The 19,164-nt window shown below is 47.1% G+C and overlaps 1 protein-coding gene across 1 annotated transcript; it reads right to left on the reverse strand.

Moving 5' to 3' along the window:
• Nucleotides 1–1,051: 1,051 nt before the first annotated feature.
• Nucleotides 1,052–17,556, reverse strand: LOC125947306 (uncharacterized). Its single transcript, XM_049671743.1, has 2 exons — nucleotides 17,199–17,556; nucleotides 1,052–4,082 (listed from the first exon to the last, which is right to left on the reverse strand). The coding sequence occupies exons 1-2, from the start codon at nucleotides 17,217–17,219 to the stop codon at nucleotides 1,410–1,412; spliced, it is 2,694 nt and encodes an 897-aa protein (XP_049527700.1). The 5' UTR covers nucleotides 17,220–17,556; the 3' UTR covers nucleotides 1,052–1,409.
• Nucleotides 17,557–19,164: the final 1,608 nt, after the last annotated feature.

The following is a 19,164-nucleotide window of genomic DNA, read 5'->3' on the forward strand; positions in this document are numbered from 1 at the left end:
CCTTGGTTGAACCATATTAGGGGTATAGAAGTGGCCATCTCCATAACCGTGCGTGGATTCGGCTGAACACTTGTAAAATGTATGTAATACCCCCTTATGTAATACCCCCATGTGGAGTCTTTAAGGAAAAAAAGAAAAAAAAAGAAAAGAAAAATTACAGAATGGGCTGGTGCTGGCTCAGTCAGGGCTAGTGCTCGCTTGTTCTGACAACAGAAAAGGTAACCATATGAGCAAAACTCCGGCTTGTGTCCCTCATCAGTTGAGCATGAATGGAAGAATGAGGTCCCTACAGCTACCATCCCTAAATTAGAATCATCATTCACAGTTTTCTGAATGGAGAAACGCCTTGATTTTTTACGCATGAAGATAGAATGCTGAAGCGTAATTTTCCGACCAAAATCTGAAAGAACCATTTTTTGAAAAGATAAATGCGATTTTTCGACCCGCATCTCGCCTTAATGCTGAATAAAATTTCCGCTTTCTCTGCAACGTCCCCTGTCGCAACTGAGGGATGCATTCGTCACTGAAATCTGCAGCACGCGTGTTGTCGTAATGCACCATTTTGCCTTGCTGGCCCATGAAAGCTTCGCGTACGTTGATTCCCACAGTTCGTGGGATTTGCATAATTTTTCCATTTTTTTCTCTTTTTGGGATAAGTGTAGAATGGGGGAAGGGGCGGTAGGAGAATAGTTATCAAATCGCCAAATGCCATTTGATCAATACATGTTTACGTACTTAACAATTCACACCTAAAAATCCTGTTCTGTTCTGCTGTTCCCGCATTTACTGGCGCGTTCTTTTCATTATTATTATTATTATTATTATTATTATTATTATTATTATTATTATTATTATTATTATTATTATTATTATTATTGCTACTATACTGCTACTGTTATCGTTGTTTTTCGCTTGGGTTCACGCTGCGTAACTTCTAAATGAAATTAAACATAAGTCTAAGCACCGAATGTGCGTTTGAAATTGTAAGGAAAAGTCAGTACTTTTGAGCCCATAAGTCACTGTATCAGGAAGTTCAAGGACAACTAGTTATCTTGTGACCTTTATTCACACGAGTTTCCACAAACGCAGGGCACAAACAGCTGCGTGTTCACTTTGCCCACAAGGCGGAATGTCTGATGTGAATAAGCATGATTTCTGGCATTAATTTCAGAAACCCCACGTGGACGATATGTCAGCGCGTTGTGGAATGCATGAAAGGGTGGAAATGACTGCGCTTTATTGCTGCAGATGGCTGTGATGAGGAAAAATGCCCTCCGTTGTCTTGAACACCAGTAGACACTTTCACTTTTTTACTGTGCTCGCCTGCGTATGCACTGATGACAGACAAAATTCCTGCGGGACAGACAAGTGGATATTGAAGGACAGGATATGTTGGGGACAAAATTGACTTAATCTCCACGCATTGGTCCCCAGAAGCCAGGATAGCCTGCAGTGACGAAACGTCCCGCTGGAGGGTAGTAATTGCACGGGCAGTACCAGCCTTGCGGTGTCCCGAAAAATGAAGGTCGAAGGCCCCCCGCACCTCGAAAACCGCCCTTGAGAAGATACTTGAACTTTTCCATCTTCTTTCCGGGCAGAATGGTGCCGATACCTGGACCGCCCAGGAAAGGGGGGCCACCACCCTGGAATGGCGGGCCACCACCCTGGAATGGCGGGCCACCGCCCTGGAAAGGCGGGCCACCGCCTTGGAAAGGAGAGCCACGAAACGGAGGATAGGCACCGTAGCCAGGCATAAAGGGTGGTGTGAAGCCGCCGGCTGGCAGCGGTGGCCTCGTTAGGTGCCTCCAGGCCTCGTAGTCATCGAAACGCGACGGGTCGAGGTCCTCTTCGAATTCGCCGTCCTCCTTAGGCGGCAGGCCCTCGCTCCTGTCCGGCACGTCGTGATACGGTGGCAGTCTTTTTACGGGACGATCAGGATGCTCGCCATTTCCGTAGTGCCCCCTGTCTGGATGCCTGTTTCCATACCCTCCGTACGGTGGACCATCTCGGTGACGAGGGTGATCGTCCGGATGGCGTCCGTGGTGTGGCGGTCGGTCCCTTTCCGGGAACAAGGGCGGTGGCTTCAAGAAACGTGACCTTTCGAACTCAGGATCGAACTTGGGCTCCAAGGAAGGTGGGTGGCGACCGCCGCCAAGAGGCGGCCTCCTGCCTTCGCCATCTCCTCGGAAGCCCTTGGGCCCCTTGTGGAGAAGGTAGTCGTCCTTGCGACCTGGAGGAGGTGGCCGCTCGCCATACTTGTCCGACAGGCCGTGGAGGTACTTGGGTTTCGGCGGATCTGGTTCGTCGTGTCGCCGCTTCACTATCGATGTCTGCTGCATTACAGTTGAGGATGGCTGCGAGCCTTCAGCTACGACGACTGTGACAGGGGACAACGGCTTCTGGTTGGTCTTCTTCCCGTAAATCGTCACAACTCGGTGGACGCTCCCGATGGGAGCCTCGTCGAAAGGCGATATGGAAGAAATCGGGGTGCCGCGTATATCGGGTGTGAAAATGACTCCTGGTAGCAATTGTGGCACGGTGAGGTTCACCGTCTCGTAAAACCTTGGCTTGAGAATTCCGCGCCATTTTTTGCCAGGCTTTATCGTATTAGTGTCATCGAGAAGAGCACTCAGGGGCGCACTTGCGTTTTGTGCTTTAGCATCGGCTTTGGTCTCAGTTTTGGAAGGCACATCTCGTTTCACAAGTTTTTTCTTGAGCGGAATCCACTGAACCCCCGACGATGAGGCGCCCTGTTCATTCCTCGCGTTGAACATTCGTGCGGCAAAACTTCCGTGCCTTGAAGAATGGTAGGAAAGGGGAGTTGACGGAAATGGACGAGGTGCTTTGTACGTTGTCTGTAGCTCAGAGGCACTAGCGCCAAGAGTAATTTCCCCAATTCTCGGTGAGATGAGCTTATTTGAGGGCTGCTCAAATTGATGTTCTTCGTTCTTGCGAGGTGATGAGTGGGCCACAGCGCGCACATCAGTCACGGAACCTTTTTTATAGACGGGTGTCCGAGGGCTCGACCAGTGCTTGTAAACAGCTGACCTACTAGTGACATCTTCGCCAACAGCAGAGCTGCTCGTTTTCGGTATTTGCTCTGAATGTGTGTTTGATACCTCAGTGATCTGAATCACTGGCTTGTCTCCAATATTGAACACATGTTTGTACTGTCGTGTCCTGTTACGCTTGTGAGCTGGTTCAGACTGGTCAATGAGGTCTCCCAGAACGGCTCCGAGGACCGACACTTCGTAATCGGATGCCAGCGCCTTCTTTCTTTCCACAGGCTGGCCCAGAACAATAAAAGCGTGGTTAAAGGCTACCGGTATTTCGTGCTTGACGCTGCTACTCGGAGACGTTATGATTCTCATGGCGGGCTGCAGCTTGAAATCTGAAGAGGCGGCTTCGCCATCGATCTCGGTGCTTCTTATTTTAGTTTTTGGGCCACTGTGCATACTCCCAGCTGAAAAAGACGACGTCTTGGCCCGCTCGATCTTCTTAGTCAGTGATTCCTTTTGAAGTGTGCGCAAGAGAGGCCTGCTTTTAGGAGCATCTTCGAATGTGAATTTCTCCATAGGCAACGGTGCAACGAAACTCTGATTTTTCGTTTGAAGAGCCTTTGAAGCTGTTAAATTGAGGTTGTAGCCAGACGACGGAGATTTTTCAGGTACCAGTGCTGTGACTGCAGGAGAAGGTCTGGGTGTTTTGCTTTGAGTGTAGTTTCTCTTGCCGGTAGTAGAGATGACCTTAACAAAGTGTCCTGTTGGCCTAAATGCACTAGTTTTGTTTACCGCCGTAGGCACGAAACTTGGCCGGACTGGCTGCCGTCGCTGCGTATGGTTCATAAGAATCCAATATGGGTTCGAGGGCACGAAAGAGGAGCCTTCGTTACCCGAGCCTACTCGCACACTGTGAGAAACGTTCATGGACGCAAGCACGTGGTGAAGGTTGAAAAGGCGTAGCAGCTCCTTGGCCAGGTCCAGCTGGTTCTTGTTGACGCCGCTCGACATCTCGAATGGCGATGGCTGACGTTGCTGGCCACCATGTGCGTGCTGAACCAACGCCATGCACACGAACCCAACCTGCGAAAGGAAAAGGCAAGTGTCACAGTGACTCGTATATAGGTCCACTACAGACAAACAATAAGTCAGCCTAGATTGATCTTTTACATTCATGGGACGGCGAGTAGGACAGTGTTACTGCCAGAAGGAGCTTGGCAAGTCAGAAAGGAAGCAATAACAAAAGAAGGAGGGCGATGCCACATTGAAAATCCCACACCAGTGCCACATGAAATCACGTCTATTCTGACGGCGTCCAATTGGATATAGCGAAGTACTTATCAAAAAGGAAGGATTAGAGCGCACATATTCAAAAGTTCCTAAAGATGGAGTAAACTTTCGATAGCTTTTCAAGTACGATAACTTCGTAATGTAGTGCAATTGTGGTGTCGCTCAAACAGACTTGTACAATTAATTACTTGTAACCTGTTATATCTTTCGGTAATTTTTTAATTTAACGATTACATTCTATACTCGGTAACACTCACTGTAAATCAGTTACTTTATTTAGTAACTAATTCATGTAATTAGTTAATTTATTGGTGAGAGAAGCTGCGGCAGGAGACGCAATATTGGGAACAAACTACAGTAGAACGCCCGAGATCGTGCCTCGCGGATAACCGGTGCTGGTTATGTCTGCATAACTAAGACCACTTAGGACGTTAATGCCAAGATATCCGGTTGATATCCGTTAATGCTGGTTCATATTTACAGCTTCCCATTGGCCTGACCGGGAGGGTCAACTTCAAGTCAATGACGCGCTGCGAGTCACAGAGGAATCAGATGCTTAGTAGCGACAATCTTGTGCGCAAGATGTTCGTACGTTACAGCACCGCCCTCCACCCGAGCGCGCATATTGAGCGAGTTTTCGGTGTCGCTGCAGATGTTTTCACGACAAAAAAAGAGCGAAGATGACCGATGACATTTTTAGAAGCGATTTTTTGTGAAGATAACCAATGTATAAAGGGCTGCCGAGGACGCACTGAATGTGCCAGGCGAGCTCGTTGTGTTCACTGTATCTCCTCATTGTTAGTAAATGTTCGGAAGAAAGTAACATGAAAGTAATCGATTACTTTTGATTAATTCCTCAGTTACTTTCGTGGGGAAGTTATTGGTAACTATAATCAATTACATTTTGAATAAATTAATCGTAATTGTAATCGGTTACTTTCTTTCTGTAACGTGTATAAGACTGCACTCAATAAGCTTCTTCGGCACTGCGTTTTGAGGGCTAAATTCTAGAAGTGAAATATTTAGCTTATTTTTATGAACTAATATAATTAGCATTTTTAGTCGAAGAAATGCAAAAAAAAAGTTTTGACAGACTACCTTGTCATTATAATCGGGTTTAGTGTTTCTCTTAAGCGTCCTTTAAATGCGGAAGTTTTTATTTGGTGAGGAGAAGCTTAAGAAGTCGTTATATATTGCATGTAAAACCAGATGGGAGTGACACAGGTCCTTGTGCAAACTGTATTATGATTACCAAAACTATAAATTACTGGTTTTTCATTTGTGTCGATACGGCTTATTCAGTGGTGGACGGTCTGCCACGTTTACAGCTGGTAAGGCAGGTGATGCGGCACGCAATAACATACGCCGCCAATCGGGACGACGGAGTTGTCAATGGAGTAGTTGTTTTACCTGTATGGTAACGTAACAGTTAAGGCTGGACAAATCAGATTCTGGCAGCTTGTTTCCCCAATGCTTAATTTCAAAGGTACTGCAGTATTCGTGCTATACTCACATGGTCTAACACAGCAACATGAAAGACAAATACTTTTCTTCCTCTTTTTTTTTTTTTTTTTGCATGAAAAAAAAAAAACACTTTACGAAGACGTTCAAAGGACACTGCAATATTTTTAACATTTTATGAATGAAGTGTACATAGCAAGCGCCAACTTCTTTTTTTTTTCCGGGAACATATAAACCACAGTACATATAATTCGGCTAGCCTCAGGAACGCTAACTTTACGACGATGGCAAAGGGAGCTGTCGCTTGACAGGCAAACATGCAGTCACAAGTGCAACGCAGTTGAGAAGACTGTTGTTAACACATCGCGCTGGGTATGTTGGTTTTCCATGGTGCGATACCAACGCTAGGGGACAGGGGCACGAGACAAAAGCGCGTGTTGTGTGGTGTTGGGCCGCGTTGTGTCGTCTTCATCTCGCGTCTGTCCCGTAGCGATGATCGACAAGGCACAGCTTTAGACACACATATCGGCAGATCCATGGTACTGTTACCCGAGCGAGTTATCGAGTTGTACCTACCGATTTCTTTAATAATAATAATAATAATAATAATAATAATAATAATAATAATAATAATAATAATAATAATAATAATAATAATAATAATAATAATAATAATAATAATAATAATAATAATAATAATAATAATGATAATGATAATAATAATAATAATAATAATAATAATAATAATAATAATAATAATAATAATAATAATAATAAATGTTTGTATTCAGACATTGGCGCCTCATTTAGAGGCGCTGGCTCTGCTCTGACATGTGACAAAGAGAAAACACTCAGCTAACGACATAATTTATAGAGTGGCCTAAAAAAAGCACTTCATCATGCAATCAGTCCGCAAGCTTATTCGATTTTTATGTGCTGTCTGTAGTTTTAGCTTTGGTAAGCGCAACAATTGAAGTTAAGAAGCGAAGACAACGCTTTTCTTGCCGTGAAATGTGAACGTAAGATTGGTGCATACGCTGGGGATTTTGTCACAAACTACCTCGCCACCTGTAGTCATGCACTCAGACATGCACATTAATTTTTTATGTAGATATTCTCATGCACCACCGGGAAAGAATAAACACCGAACATGTTCTAGTGTCGCGTCAGCGCTTTTTTATGGCAGCACGTGCGACCTGAACTACATAGACGTTACGCCGAGACCGGGCCGCTTGGTGATCCCCGCATCAATCGCACAGGAGCAAAAAGAACAAAACAGATATACAGGGCGTTAAATGGTGTGCAGTCTGCGCAGTTGGGAGTGTTACGGAGCTCTCGCGCGTATAAGCAAACAAGATCTTATCGTTTTCACACCAAAATGGGCCCAAAAATTTTAAGTAGGACGAATTAAATTTATGAGTAGTGGTGGTGCGGTGGTGGTTCCACAGGCGAGTTTAGCCTTGCGATATGTGTCTGCAATTGCTTCGCCTGGGGTCTTTGAAGTTCACGTCATAAGGAGTTCATATGCGTGAGTTAGTGATTATATGAATGCATAGAACTCGCACATTAAAATCCGGGATAAAGTAGTGCGGTTAAATATATGGAGGTCGGGTTTTTTTCTGTGCGTCTTTTTCACTGGTGTGGAGTGCCTCGGTCAACAAAAAATAAATGTTTTTTTTCGGGAACATTACTGTTAAACTGCAGCTTAGCTGCTTGTTCCTCAATGCTGTGTTGTCACTGCTTGCTCTTGCTATTAGCGGCAGCCAGGAGACCATTACAGCCCTACAAACGATCACCTCCTGACAAGGGTTTTCGTTTACTTCGGTTTCTGGAGTATCGCATCTATATACTGTGCTGGTAGCAACAAGAGCGGCTGCCGTGGCACGAATACGAATTCCTATTTTATGAAATGCTCCGGTAACATGCCTTAGGTGGTGGTGGTGGTGGTGATGACGTTGCCTTATATCGCTTTCTTTGACGAGATTTGCGAGTTGGAAGACTCAATATCGCAACGCAACTGGATTGTTGGTTACAGAATACGTCTTGAAACTTCACTGAACTTGATATACAAGTAATTACATGAAAAACAAGGATTAGGGTCAAGGACGATATTGCAATGTAGTGAAACTAAGAAATGTGTACTCAAGAAGCTAAGAAATCGCTGGTAGCGGATAGCTCCTCTAATAAACTGTTTATTGTTGTACTACGTGGGATAATGATGTTTTATTGTAACCTTTTGTTTCTCGTATTACTAGAAGCGCTGGGAAATTTCAAGCAGGGTCAAAAGAATGCGGCTGAAGTTGTAGGTTTTGTCAGGATGAAGATAAGAAAGCTAAGTTATTTCCGATCACGACTTCGACCTAGGCCCTGAGTACGAACCAGCCCGCGTGGGGGTGTGGTGGGGCGTCATAAATGTTCTTCGGACACTGCTGGCGGCAACGCTTTTTGTCGCAGCTGTGCCTCTGAGGCTTTCCCTCTTCTTTCGTCATCGCAAGCACACTGAATGGCGCAAGGAAGAGACAATTGCAGATCATGGAAAGCCCGCGATGCTCGGCCGGTCATGCGTGACCGTGATGCACTTTTTTTTCCGATTTGCGGTTATTTCTAGCGGGGCAAGAGTAGGCGAATGCGTTTATTTCCACGTAGAAGAATACCCCCCCCCCCCCCCCCCCCCCAACTGAAGGTTGTAGTCTTTAGTGACGAAACAAAAGTGATCTCTGTAGAGCAATGTAACTGACGAAAGGTTGCGAACAGGACACAGGACCTAAAGGAGAAGAGTGCTTCAAACGCTTCAAGCCATGCTTTAGGAAAAGAAAAGTGACGTGGCAAAGCTGTGCATAACACCTTCAAGTTAGGTACTGCGGCGATTGCTTTGAAGAATAAGGAAAGTCTGCGAGATATCTGCAAAACAACGCTTCGATGATAATACAGAGCGCACACGCATGTGCACTCGTGAACAAAAATTCGGAGACCACGGCATTAACAAAAACGATTAAAATTTTTTTAGCAAGTTTGTGCCGAGTGCAATTACTTCAAGACATCTCACTGTTCGACCATGCGTGCATACGCTGTACAACTTTATTTCAACCAGCATGCCCAGACTGTGAAGAAAAAAAAAAAAAAAAAGCAAACTTGCGGCACCATTGGTCAAGAAACTTCGGCTCTAGACTGTACATAAGCTTTCACTGTCTGTTCAATTAACCGATAGTAATCATTTCGTTTCTCTTTTTTTTTAGCCACCTGTTTTTTTAAGGTCTACGTGCATGGACGGGCAGGCAGTTATATTTGTAATTGTTGTTTATTAAATGATTGACGCTGCGGCTTCCACGCGGTGTGTTCCCCATAGTGAACAAGGGTTCCGCGTGGAAGCCGGGACGCCAACTCCTTCGACAACACCGCTTTGGTCGGCGCTCAGCAGTTTTTTTCCCCCTCTTTCTAATATGGCTATAAGGAATATAAAAAAGGCAGAAAAAATCACCGATGATTACGATACTTCTTAATGCGAAATTTGAGCGCAGTTCTATACGCATTTTCATTTCGCGATATATTGGCTGGCGCGGACAATCTGTCTGGTGCGGCACGCTGCAAACGGAGCGATCGTGTGGCGCGACTGCAGCCTCGCTAATCGGAAGGTCGCGAGAGGCAGCGCGTGGGTGACGCGTGGGCGCAATTCACAGCAGCCACCGCAGACAGACCTCCGCTCATGCAGCGTTTTGTTTCCATATTTATTTATTTATTTTTATTTATTTTAACATACTGTCAACCCATGGGGGTTATTCCAGGAGTGGGTGAACAATTTGGCACATATATGTAAATTTGCAATCCTGGCTTAAGAAAATAGGATAGGTGGGAACACATACAGAGACGCAAATAATATCAATACGTAAAAGAGAGGGCTGCCTTCTCGGCAAGCTCAACAAATTTGGAAAACGTTGTTTGCGCGGTGACACATGGGTTCAGTGCATTCCAATCTCGCACAGCTTGTGGGAAGTATGAAAACAAAAACGCGTTATTATTGCAGGAAAACTCTTCTAGTCTATGTGGGTGCATCTGTCGAGTCTGGCGAGTGGATTTAAGGTTTATAAAGTCTGAGTGGTTTAGCTTAAATGAGTTGTGGAGTAGCATATACAAAAAGTTCAAACGCTGTAGTTTCGCTCGGCTTGCCAGAGTGTGAAGGCCAGCGCATTGTGATAGCTCAGTTGGTGTGTCGGTGCGCTTGTAGCGGTTATAAAAGAAACGGACGGCTTTCCTTTGAATCATTTCTAGTGTGTGGATGTTATTTTTCGTGTGCGGAAACCAGACTACATTCGCATATTCTAAGATCGGCCGAATAAGTGTGACATAGGCAAGGTATTTAGTTTCAAATGTCGAATCACGCAAGATTCTCTTGAGAAAGAAGAGTTTCTGCATTGCTTTCCTGGTTACCTGCTGGATATGCGCAGTCCACGTCAAGCCAAAAGAAATGATGAGTCCTAAGTAGCGATGCTCGGAAGCACTTGGGATGAAGGCATTATTAATGGAATAAGGATAAACCAATTTTCGTTTTTTTCTTTGTAACCGTCATTGAAACCGTTTTTTTTTTCTGAATTGATAGACATCTGCCAATCCTTAATTGCACCATTGCCCAATGTGAGCTAATGCGTTATTGAGTTTAATTTGGTCTTCAACGTTCACAATTTCTTGGTAAAGCACGCAGTCATCTGCAAACAGCCGGATTTTAGCATTGACTTCTTTCGCAATATCATTTATGTAGAGTAAGAATAGGAGGGGAGCCAGAACAGTATCGTTAGACGCGCTCGATGCATGCCATCGGTGAACCGATGACGGCGTGCTACTCTGGGGCCATCTCGTAGCGATAGTCGCCGCAGAACCCATCTTGCTATGCTTTCCTCCTCACGATTTCACCATAGCCTCGTCCTCCGCTTTCCTCCTCGCGCTGTCTTCGCTATCGCCGTCTTTCATACCCCGCTGCACTCAGTGTTTGCTCTTTCACCTTTCGCTGTGCTATTTCGCGCGGTTACGCCGAGGGACGCCGAGGAACACCGACGCTCAAAGTAGGAACGGGCGCCTCAGAGCTTTGCTCTAAAAAATAGCGGTGGAACAAAATATCCAGTAACTCGGGTATAGCTTGCTATACTATATGCATATCAGAGAAAGAGAGATAGAGACGAGGTCGTATTCTTTATTCCATATATAGGTAAGAAGTAAAGCGCGTAGGCAACCCATAAGTTATATCTGCAAGCGCATATTATGTCCTGTGAACACGCACATTACCCGCCGTGGTTGCTTAGTGACTATGGTGTTGGTCTGCTAAGCACGAGGTCGCGGAATCAAATCCCGGCTACGGTGGCCTTATTTCGAGCCCCAGTGGTCCAAATTATTCCGGAGTCCCCCACTACGACGTGCCTCATAATCAGATCGTGGTTTTGACACGTAAAGCCCCATAGTTTAATTAAATTATTAAAAATGCACATTTTGTATCACATCAACGTAGGCCATACGTCTATCAAGCCAACTCATGTTACTTTGTGCGCCGTTGTGTGCGTGTGCCGATATCATGCTACCTCGTGTGCGCATCATGTATTTGCGCACGCGTATTTATTTCTTCTTTTGAATTTTCAGCTTTTAAGTTGGAGCGGCAGCGAAGCCCTCGCTCCGGTGCCGAACCGACTGAGCCTCACGTGCTAGTGCGACCACTGGGTTTCTTTGTCGTGTTGCAGCCAAGCGGATTGCGCGTTGCCCGTGTTTCTGGGATAAATGATTATCAGTAGTGGGGAATGAACGAAGTAAAGCCGTTCGCAGTTCTCTGCGGCACCTGAGCGCGTGAAATGTGAGCGGAGCGGACCATATGCGACGCTCAGCTAAATATGTTTAAAATCCGGTCAAACGCAAGCACCGAGTTTTGGCTGAGCGGTTATGGTCCCTCCGCTCAGACCACTGTATCCTAACCATAGAGTTTCATACAATTATAAGGGGGAACTGCGATTCTGCAGCCAGCGTGGAAGTGACGGGGAGTACATAGATTTGCCTAAACTTCGTGCTTCTGGTTTCGAACGGCTTCGTGACTTTGCAAACTGATCATTTTCAACAAAGTACTGCGTTATAAACAATTAAATAGACATTATTAAAATTGTCCAACGTCAGGATTTGAACACAGGATCTCTAGCACAGAAGCTCGATATTGAAGCCAGTATCCCACGGACAAGCAGAACCGCTGCAATTAGCAGAGATTATGCTCGTTAACAGAGTCCTTTTGCCTCCTGCATTAAAAAAAAAGAAGTGTAGATTACATTGAAAAGCATGCAGACCAATGAAGGCATATAAAGCGTAATAAACAGAGGCACGTACAAGAGCGTCTGAAGTCACAAGCACGAATATCAGACAAATTCATGTAGCCTAACCATAGCAGTGGCGTAGCCAAAGGGGGGGGGGGGGGGTTGGGGGGGTTCAAACCCCCCCCCCCCCCGAAATTTTTTGCACCCCCCCCCCCCCCTTACTAACCCACCCTTTGCTCTCGTCGCTTCGCGCTGACATCTTTCAAGAAACCGGTGCTACTTTCACACTTTCATTCCTGGGCGCTTCCGTTTGGGTTGGTAATTTACAGGGAATCATGTCTGCATATGGAAAAAAACTGTCACGGTGTTTGTCAAGGCCTTGACACTCTGTGAGGTTTTGGGCGCGAATGTGGCGGCCGCATTCTGAAACAACAAATGCGCAACAAATGAAGCAACAAATGCGGCAGCCGCATTTTAGATGAAGGCGAAAATGCTCGAGGCCCGTTTACTTAGATTTAGGTGCACGTTAAAGTGCCCAGGTGGTCGAAATTTCCGGTATACATTTCCGCCGCTTCCCTTCAGGTGCCGGTTAGGCCGCGTTCGCGTAGGAACTTGGTCTCGAAGCTGGCGGAAGCGGCAAAATCTTGCAAAAATCCGCCCGCCTAGGTGGCAAAACAGGCAGAATAAGGCTACGTTCACACTTGGGAAGCGGCAAGCGGGTGGAGAGGCCAAAGCGGCCGGAAAGGCCAAAGCGGCCGGAAAATCTTTTCCGCGCATGTCCAAGTTCACATTTGTTTTGCTACCACCGCGGCCGCCGCTGCCGCTTTCGTCCACATCCATCTAGTCTGCGTACGTTTGTCGGCGTGGTGGCGCTCATTATCGCATTATTTGGAGCGGTATGTTCATTCACTGACCCACCCGTCATCAAAAGTGATCATCTTGCGCAATTTCGCGTGTCATCTGCGACCTTCGGTAAATTCCTCGTTGGCGTTCTGCAATTGTCCTCACACGGGCGCGGTAGCGCTGTGTCACAGGTTGCTGCCTAGGCGTGATTATATTTCTTTAATAGCTTTTATTTACAAGTTGTAATAACATTTCATCATTTCGTATTATTTTCGGCGCCTCAGGACACGAAAGTGGCAACGGGAACACCAAAGCTAAAACCCGGGCTGGCCCTTTGTGTTGAGGCTCGCCGAAGCCTGCGCGTCCTATACGTGAGACCTACGCTCCCAATCTATCGTCGCGACGAGAAAAGCACCCCGCGACTTCTGCAACATACCGTGCACGTGCGAGGAGAATTATGGAGCGCCAACGAGGAATCTGTCTAACTATTGTGTCATGGAAGTGGAAGAAGAAATGGCTTTTATACTTCTACCTACTTGTTTTCTAGAAATGGACAATGAATAAACGGAAGACAAGAAAACCTCGGAAACGGCGGTGGTGGGTTCGCCTGGCTTTGCAAAAGCGCGAGAAGTTGGGTCACGCGACTCCGTTGGCTTCGTTGCCGCGCCTCCGGTCGCGCGAAGTTGAATACTATCGCGAGTATTGCTGACAGTACGTTTTAGTACTTCTCTTGTCGTAGAGCAAGGGGTGGTTCTTGATCGCGTCGATCAGCATTGCAGCCTCCACTTTTGGTGCCATGTTCAATGTTACGACCGGAAGCTTACATGCTAGTGTAGCTTCCGGTCGAGCAGAACGACTTTCCGCCACGTTTCCACTTCGCCATGGCGAAAAAATCGGTCCGAGACCAATTGGGCTCGCCGCCTGTTATAGTCTGCAGCGCAAAACGTCTCTCGTTTGCGATTGCGCCCCTACGGAAGGCTGGTAGTTACTGTTGTGTTGCTGAATCTCAAACCAGCAATTACGAAAGGCTGATAGTTGCTGTTGTGTTGTGGAATCCTAAACCAGCAATGTACACACCAAAGGGTTGATGCCAGCAGTGAAATTCCACCGACTCGCAACAGAATGCACGAAACAGACAGCCGACAAGCATGGATTACATGTGCGCAGTACAGCGTAAGTAAACTCTTGTTGCAGTCGCTGACAGTTCTCGTCGGAGTTCACGCGTCCTGAGAAATTGATTATGTGCACTATGCACTGAACAAGACCGGAGTTCATTCCTGCATCACTAGTACACCAATCAGTCGAGATTCTGTGAGGTACAAGGCCGCTTCCTGTTTGCACCGGCCTAAGTGAAGCAGAAATGACTCGCACGCACTACTTAAAATGCGTACACATGCCATAACTATGCAGTGCGGTGAAATATTCTGTACAATTCTGAATCTGTTGACGTAAATGCAAATGACGGCTGCACGCTAGCTCACAGCGGAAGACACAGCGGCCCATGCACTTGCCGCAGGAAATGCAAGGCGACGAAAACTTCGTAAAATAAGCATTACTCGTTTTTGCGCGTATTTCAGTTTTCTAGCGCAAAGACGCAGCGAACAAGCTATTGCTATGGGAGTAGGTATATAGCCTGCATGGTCACACGTGCATTTTCACGTGTATAGCCGTCCTTGACTTGTGAAACTCACTTCGCCCCGACGAGGACGACGCCATCTACGCTTAACGGAGATTAACAATTAATGATGTCTTCTCCGATCGGGCGGGTCGTCTCAATGATGCGTTTTCGAAGACTGGTCCATTCAGTGGCGCGATGAGAGACGGTTGCTCCAAACGCCCACTGTACCTGTCGTACTTACTGTATTTTACTGAGCTTACATTACTTTTTACTTAATTTCTTCACAAGCACATACTAGAGCACTGCACGGGCCGATTTTTTCAGCCCGGGCCCGGCCCGGGCCCGTTATTACGTTGGGTGGCCCGCCCGAGCCCGATCAAAACTTTTATGGCGAGACCCGGGCCCGGCCCGGGCCCGGAAATAATCTACGTTACCCGCCCGGCCCGGCCCGCCACCCCTTTACCTTAGGCCCGAGGCCGGCCCGAGCCCGCCTCTAAACCGGCCCGAACCCGGCCCGAGACCGAAAAATAATGTTTTTCAGAGTTGAGTCGCCCGAGAATGACTCACTGCACGTTACATGCACACGACCAGAAAGCCCGAGCCCGGCCCGGGCCTGGGTCAAAAAGCACACGCCGTGCCCGAGCCCAGCCCGAGCCCGTGAAAAAACAGTTCTACCCGGCCCGGCCCGGCCCACGGGCCCGGGCTTTCGGGTAAGCCCGAGCCCGTGCAGTGCTCTAGCACACACACACGCGAGGGGGGAGGGGGGGGGGGGTCCCATGTCTTTGATATACATACATAGAGGGTGCTTAAACTACCGATATTTATTATCGATCACGTCACGTAGAGGAAAGCAGACGCTTCGGGGGGGGGGGGGGGGGTTCATCGGGCCGATGAACCCCCCCCCCCCCCCCCGAAAAAAATTTCTGGCTACGCCCCTGAACCATAGGACATATTCTCGGACGACCACTTCCGGCGATAATATCGCCTTCGCTTGACGCAATGCTCAACCAGCCAATCAGCTCACCCGGTTTTACTCGACGAGCCAATAAGCGCGCACTGAAAGTGATATCGCCGAAAGCGATCGCCCGATAATACGTCCCCATCATTTCCATGGTGGATGAATGATCACAGCGCCAGAGTTCCCTCTTGTAATTATTGTAGGAAACGCTATGATCCTAACAATTTGAGCACCATGCTCATTCCGGCAGCGGAAGATTCAACGCCACGCTTTGAGCGGAACATGAGGGTGCGGCCACTAGGATTCTTTGCCGTTTTGCAGCCAAGCTGACTGCGCGTCGCTCGCGTCTCTAGGAGACGCGTTTATCGAAAATTCCAAGTCAACGCCGTTCTATACAGTGCCTGAGCGCGTGAAATATGAGCGGAGCGGGACGTAGGCTGCGCTTAGCTAAAACTGTCTGTATAATTCGACGACCTCCGACCGCACTTGTTATTGACGCCGCCGAGCTGTATCTTGGTATAGAGAGCACAAGTTCGCCCAATAAACTGTGTACAGGTTGTTCCTCGTTTCTGCCTAGGGCTTTCCCGCCTGCGCACCGTCACACCCACGTGACATAACAAATATTTCATTGCTATAACCCTGACTTCATTCTGTAGTTCATGTGCATGTATGTAAAAAATGAGGTGGGCATTCAAAAGTAGATGTGGGAGAAGTGTCGCATATGAAAATGTATGGATGGTAGAAAGAAGTCTTCGAAGGTCGATCATTTGAAGATTACTGAACAGAATTGAGATTTTCGGCATATTAACAAACGCTCATAATGTATATATATATATTGTGCTGTTTTCTCAGTCATTGTGAATGGCAATAATGATAAATAAGGATAATGCTTGTAGTGACGAAGACAAATATATGCCGAAGAAACAAGCATCTTTCGTTCCTTTTTCCTTAAATGTCAGACTTGAAAAAAAAAAAAGAACTTTGATTCTGGTTTTGCATTTTGTCAGCAAACAGCAAAGCTGCAAAGCTAGAGTGCTCATGCTAAGTATACTGACAATCAAGCACACCATGCACAATAGTAAAAGCCGTAGACCACAAGGAGAGCTTTCAGATGAAAGGGAATACGCCATTGTCATCTCTGACTTTTATCAAACATTACAGAACTGCTGAGCTTCCGTTAGTATGTTAAATTACGCACCATGAATGTCGCGCTCCTTCTCGTTTTCTGTCACGATTTCTTTCATGTTGGCAATGCCAGCTCAGTGATATTGCGTTTTCACGTCACAAGTACCCTTACAACTGCTAAATAAAGCACATGACAAAATATAACATACCACAAACGATTATTGTGCACTAACTACAACTTAAACCCTCGTTTCACACAATGCTCGCGCCTATACAATGTTTAGTTCAGCTAAACATATCTGTCTGACTACACAGAAGCTGTCGTGGTAATAAATATTTGTAAGACTACATGCAGTGGAACGAGGAAAGGTGTTGCAGCAAGAAAAGTAAAAGTGGCGAGGAGCGGATGGCCCTGACCTTTTGCGAGAGTAATGAAAAAAAAAAAAAAAAAACGAACAGAGGTGCTGGCCGATCTGTGCCTTCCAATTGCTTTTGGATGACACATAAACGGGCAGCCACATTGCACGGAGAGCAGAGTGTATTCTGACGACATCAGATGACGTAAACCAGGCATATGAAGTCGCCAGCAAAGATGCTCTTCCGATCAGGAGTGAAGGCCAGAAGCTCACCGGTAGCCAGAAGAAAGCCATCGAGACTCCTCGTCGTCGGCCAGCGGCATCCAGGGACGATATTCACATGACTCGTCGATGCACGGAGAGGCTCCGGGCACGAATGAGGATGGGGGTGCACTGGCACAGAGTGCGGCGGCGACACTCCGGATCAGTAGCCGTTCATGAATGTGCAAGAGGCTACCGAGCGCGGTCCGCTTTATATATAACCTCGCTGCTCGATATACGTCTTGGGAGCGGCAACCTGGACGTCTCACTGGTGATGAACAATGGGGCAAGGGCGCATTGGGGTCGCCTCGCTCGCGCCGAGAGGTCAGCGCGGGCTAAAGGTGTCGCCGCCGCCTCTGCTGAGGCCAAGTCCCCCCAGCCTCGCGGACGCGCAGAAGCCCGCTGCTCCGCGATGCATAGCGCGCGCCGGCCGTGCGTACCATTAACGAGAGCTCCGCGAATGGACACCGCGACGTTCGTGTGTGCATGGTGTGTGTACGCACGCGCACAAAGGGACCCGCTGCGGCGTCCGGACTCTGCGAAAGTGGGCGAGAGAGCTGGGACGAGCGCGAGCTTTCGCTCGACAAAAAAGCGGCCGGCCACGACGGCCCGACCCGAGGACAACGCCGGCGGGCGCTGCGCTGACAGCATACCAAACAAGGTGCAGCAAGCTCGGACGATCAGCATGAGTGACGCGACCTTATGTTCTTCGTATGCGACAATGTATGAGGACGTCTCTAGAGCTTGTTAGTTAGAGACGTTTGTTACGGAAGAGAGAGGAGTAACAGACTCGTTGATTGGCGACTTGCAACAGGTACATTCTGTAAGCGAAACATAATAGGCGGCGGTTAGAATGCCTGCCTTCATTAAAATTGACTGGTTGGCGCTTGCAGAACCCTCCGGCTGACTCGAGCGCTCAGTCTTTTTAGTGTTCCTTTGTCTGGAAGAACAGTGATAATGCGGAGAGCCAATTCATTCTGAGAGCACAGCTAGATGCCACTGGTAAGCAGTATTAGATACACTTATACAGTAGCCCAAACAGCAAGGAGGCACACACGCACGAGAGCCACATGCCTCCAAAGCTTTGCAAAGAATGTGCGAAATTTAGCTGCCGCTGAATGAAGCCATGCGCGACAGAATTAAGTATTTGTGATGCTCCATTGCCACGCGGGGAATGTCGCTCCAATGCATCGCGAACACCGTGAAGGCATATGATTGGTGGCAGGTTCGAATTATAGGCTCGAACATACGTACCTGTTTCCATGTATACACCAGAGACCGCCACTCAGTGTAAGTATGTAAAGAGGAAGGAAGATAATATTTATATCCATGCTCATCTTGTCGGGCTGGAACAGGCATAAGTCTGGCAAAATTTAATATGAAAAATAACACAGGCGTGGACATAATAAGGCTCGCGACCCCCATACGGTTCATCGCGTATCCACTTGCGACTCGCGGCCGAATGAATTCCGATCTGGCACTCGTTTTTCGCCCCGATATTGCACGCGCAATAGTGTATCATATTTACGGGGCCGAACCACAGGTAGTTCTCACGAATTTGTGCATCTGTGATTCTCAGAAGCGGGACCTATGCTTCTTACCAGCCATGACGTACAATCACAAAACAATAACATAAATATCCTTGCGGCTCTTTGATAAACACGATTAGCGCTTTTATGGCTCTCAAAGTATTGAATTTATGTGTGTCACTACTTTCGTTGCAGTGTCTATAGTATATATAGAGACTACAATGAAACGCAGTATAGGTTCAAACAATCATGAACGCTTTGTCGAATATATCTTTATTATGTATTTCAACCGCGTATAAAACCATTTTCAATCTTCCGGGAATGTATTAACAGTGGTAGGAAATAGTTTCTCTAAAGTAACTATGTAGCGAAACTCAAAACAGTTTGAAGCACGTGGCTGCACACTGTAATCGAATGGTCTCTGGTTCCAAAATCTTCGGGCGCGTTCA

Source organism: Dermacentor silvarum, chromosome 1, assembly GCF_013339745.2.
Source record: "Dermacentor silvarum isolate Dsil-2018 chromosome 1, BIME_Dsil_1.4, whole genome shotgun sequence".
NCBI lineage: Eukaryota > Metazoa > Arthropoda > Arachnida > Ixodida > Ixodidae > Dermacentor > Dermacentor silvarum.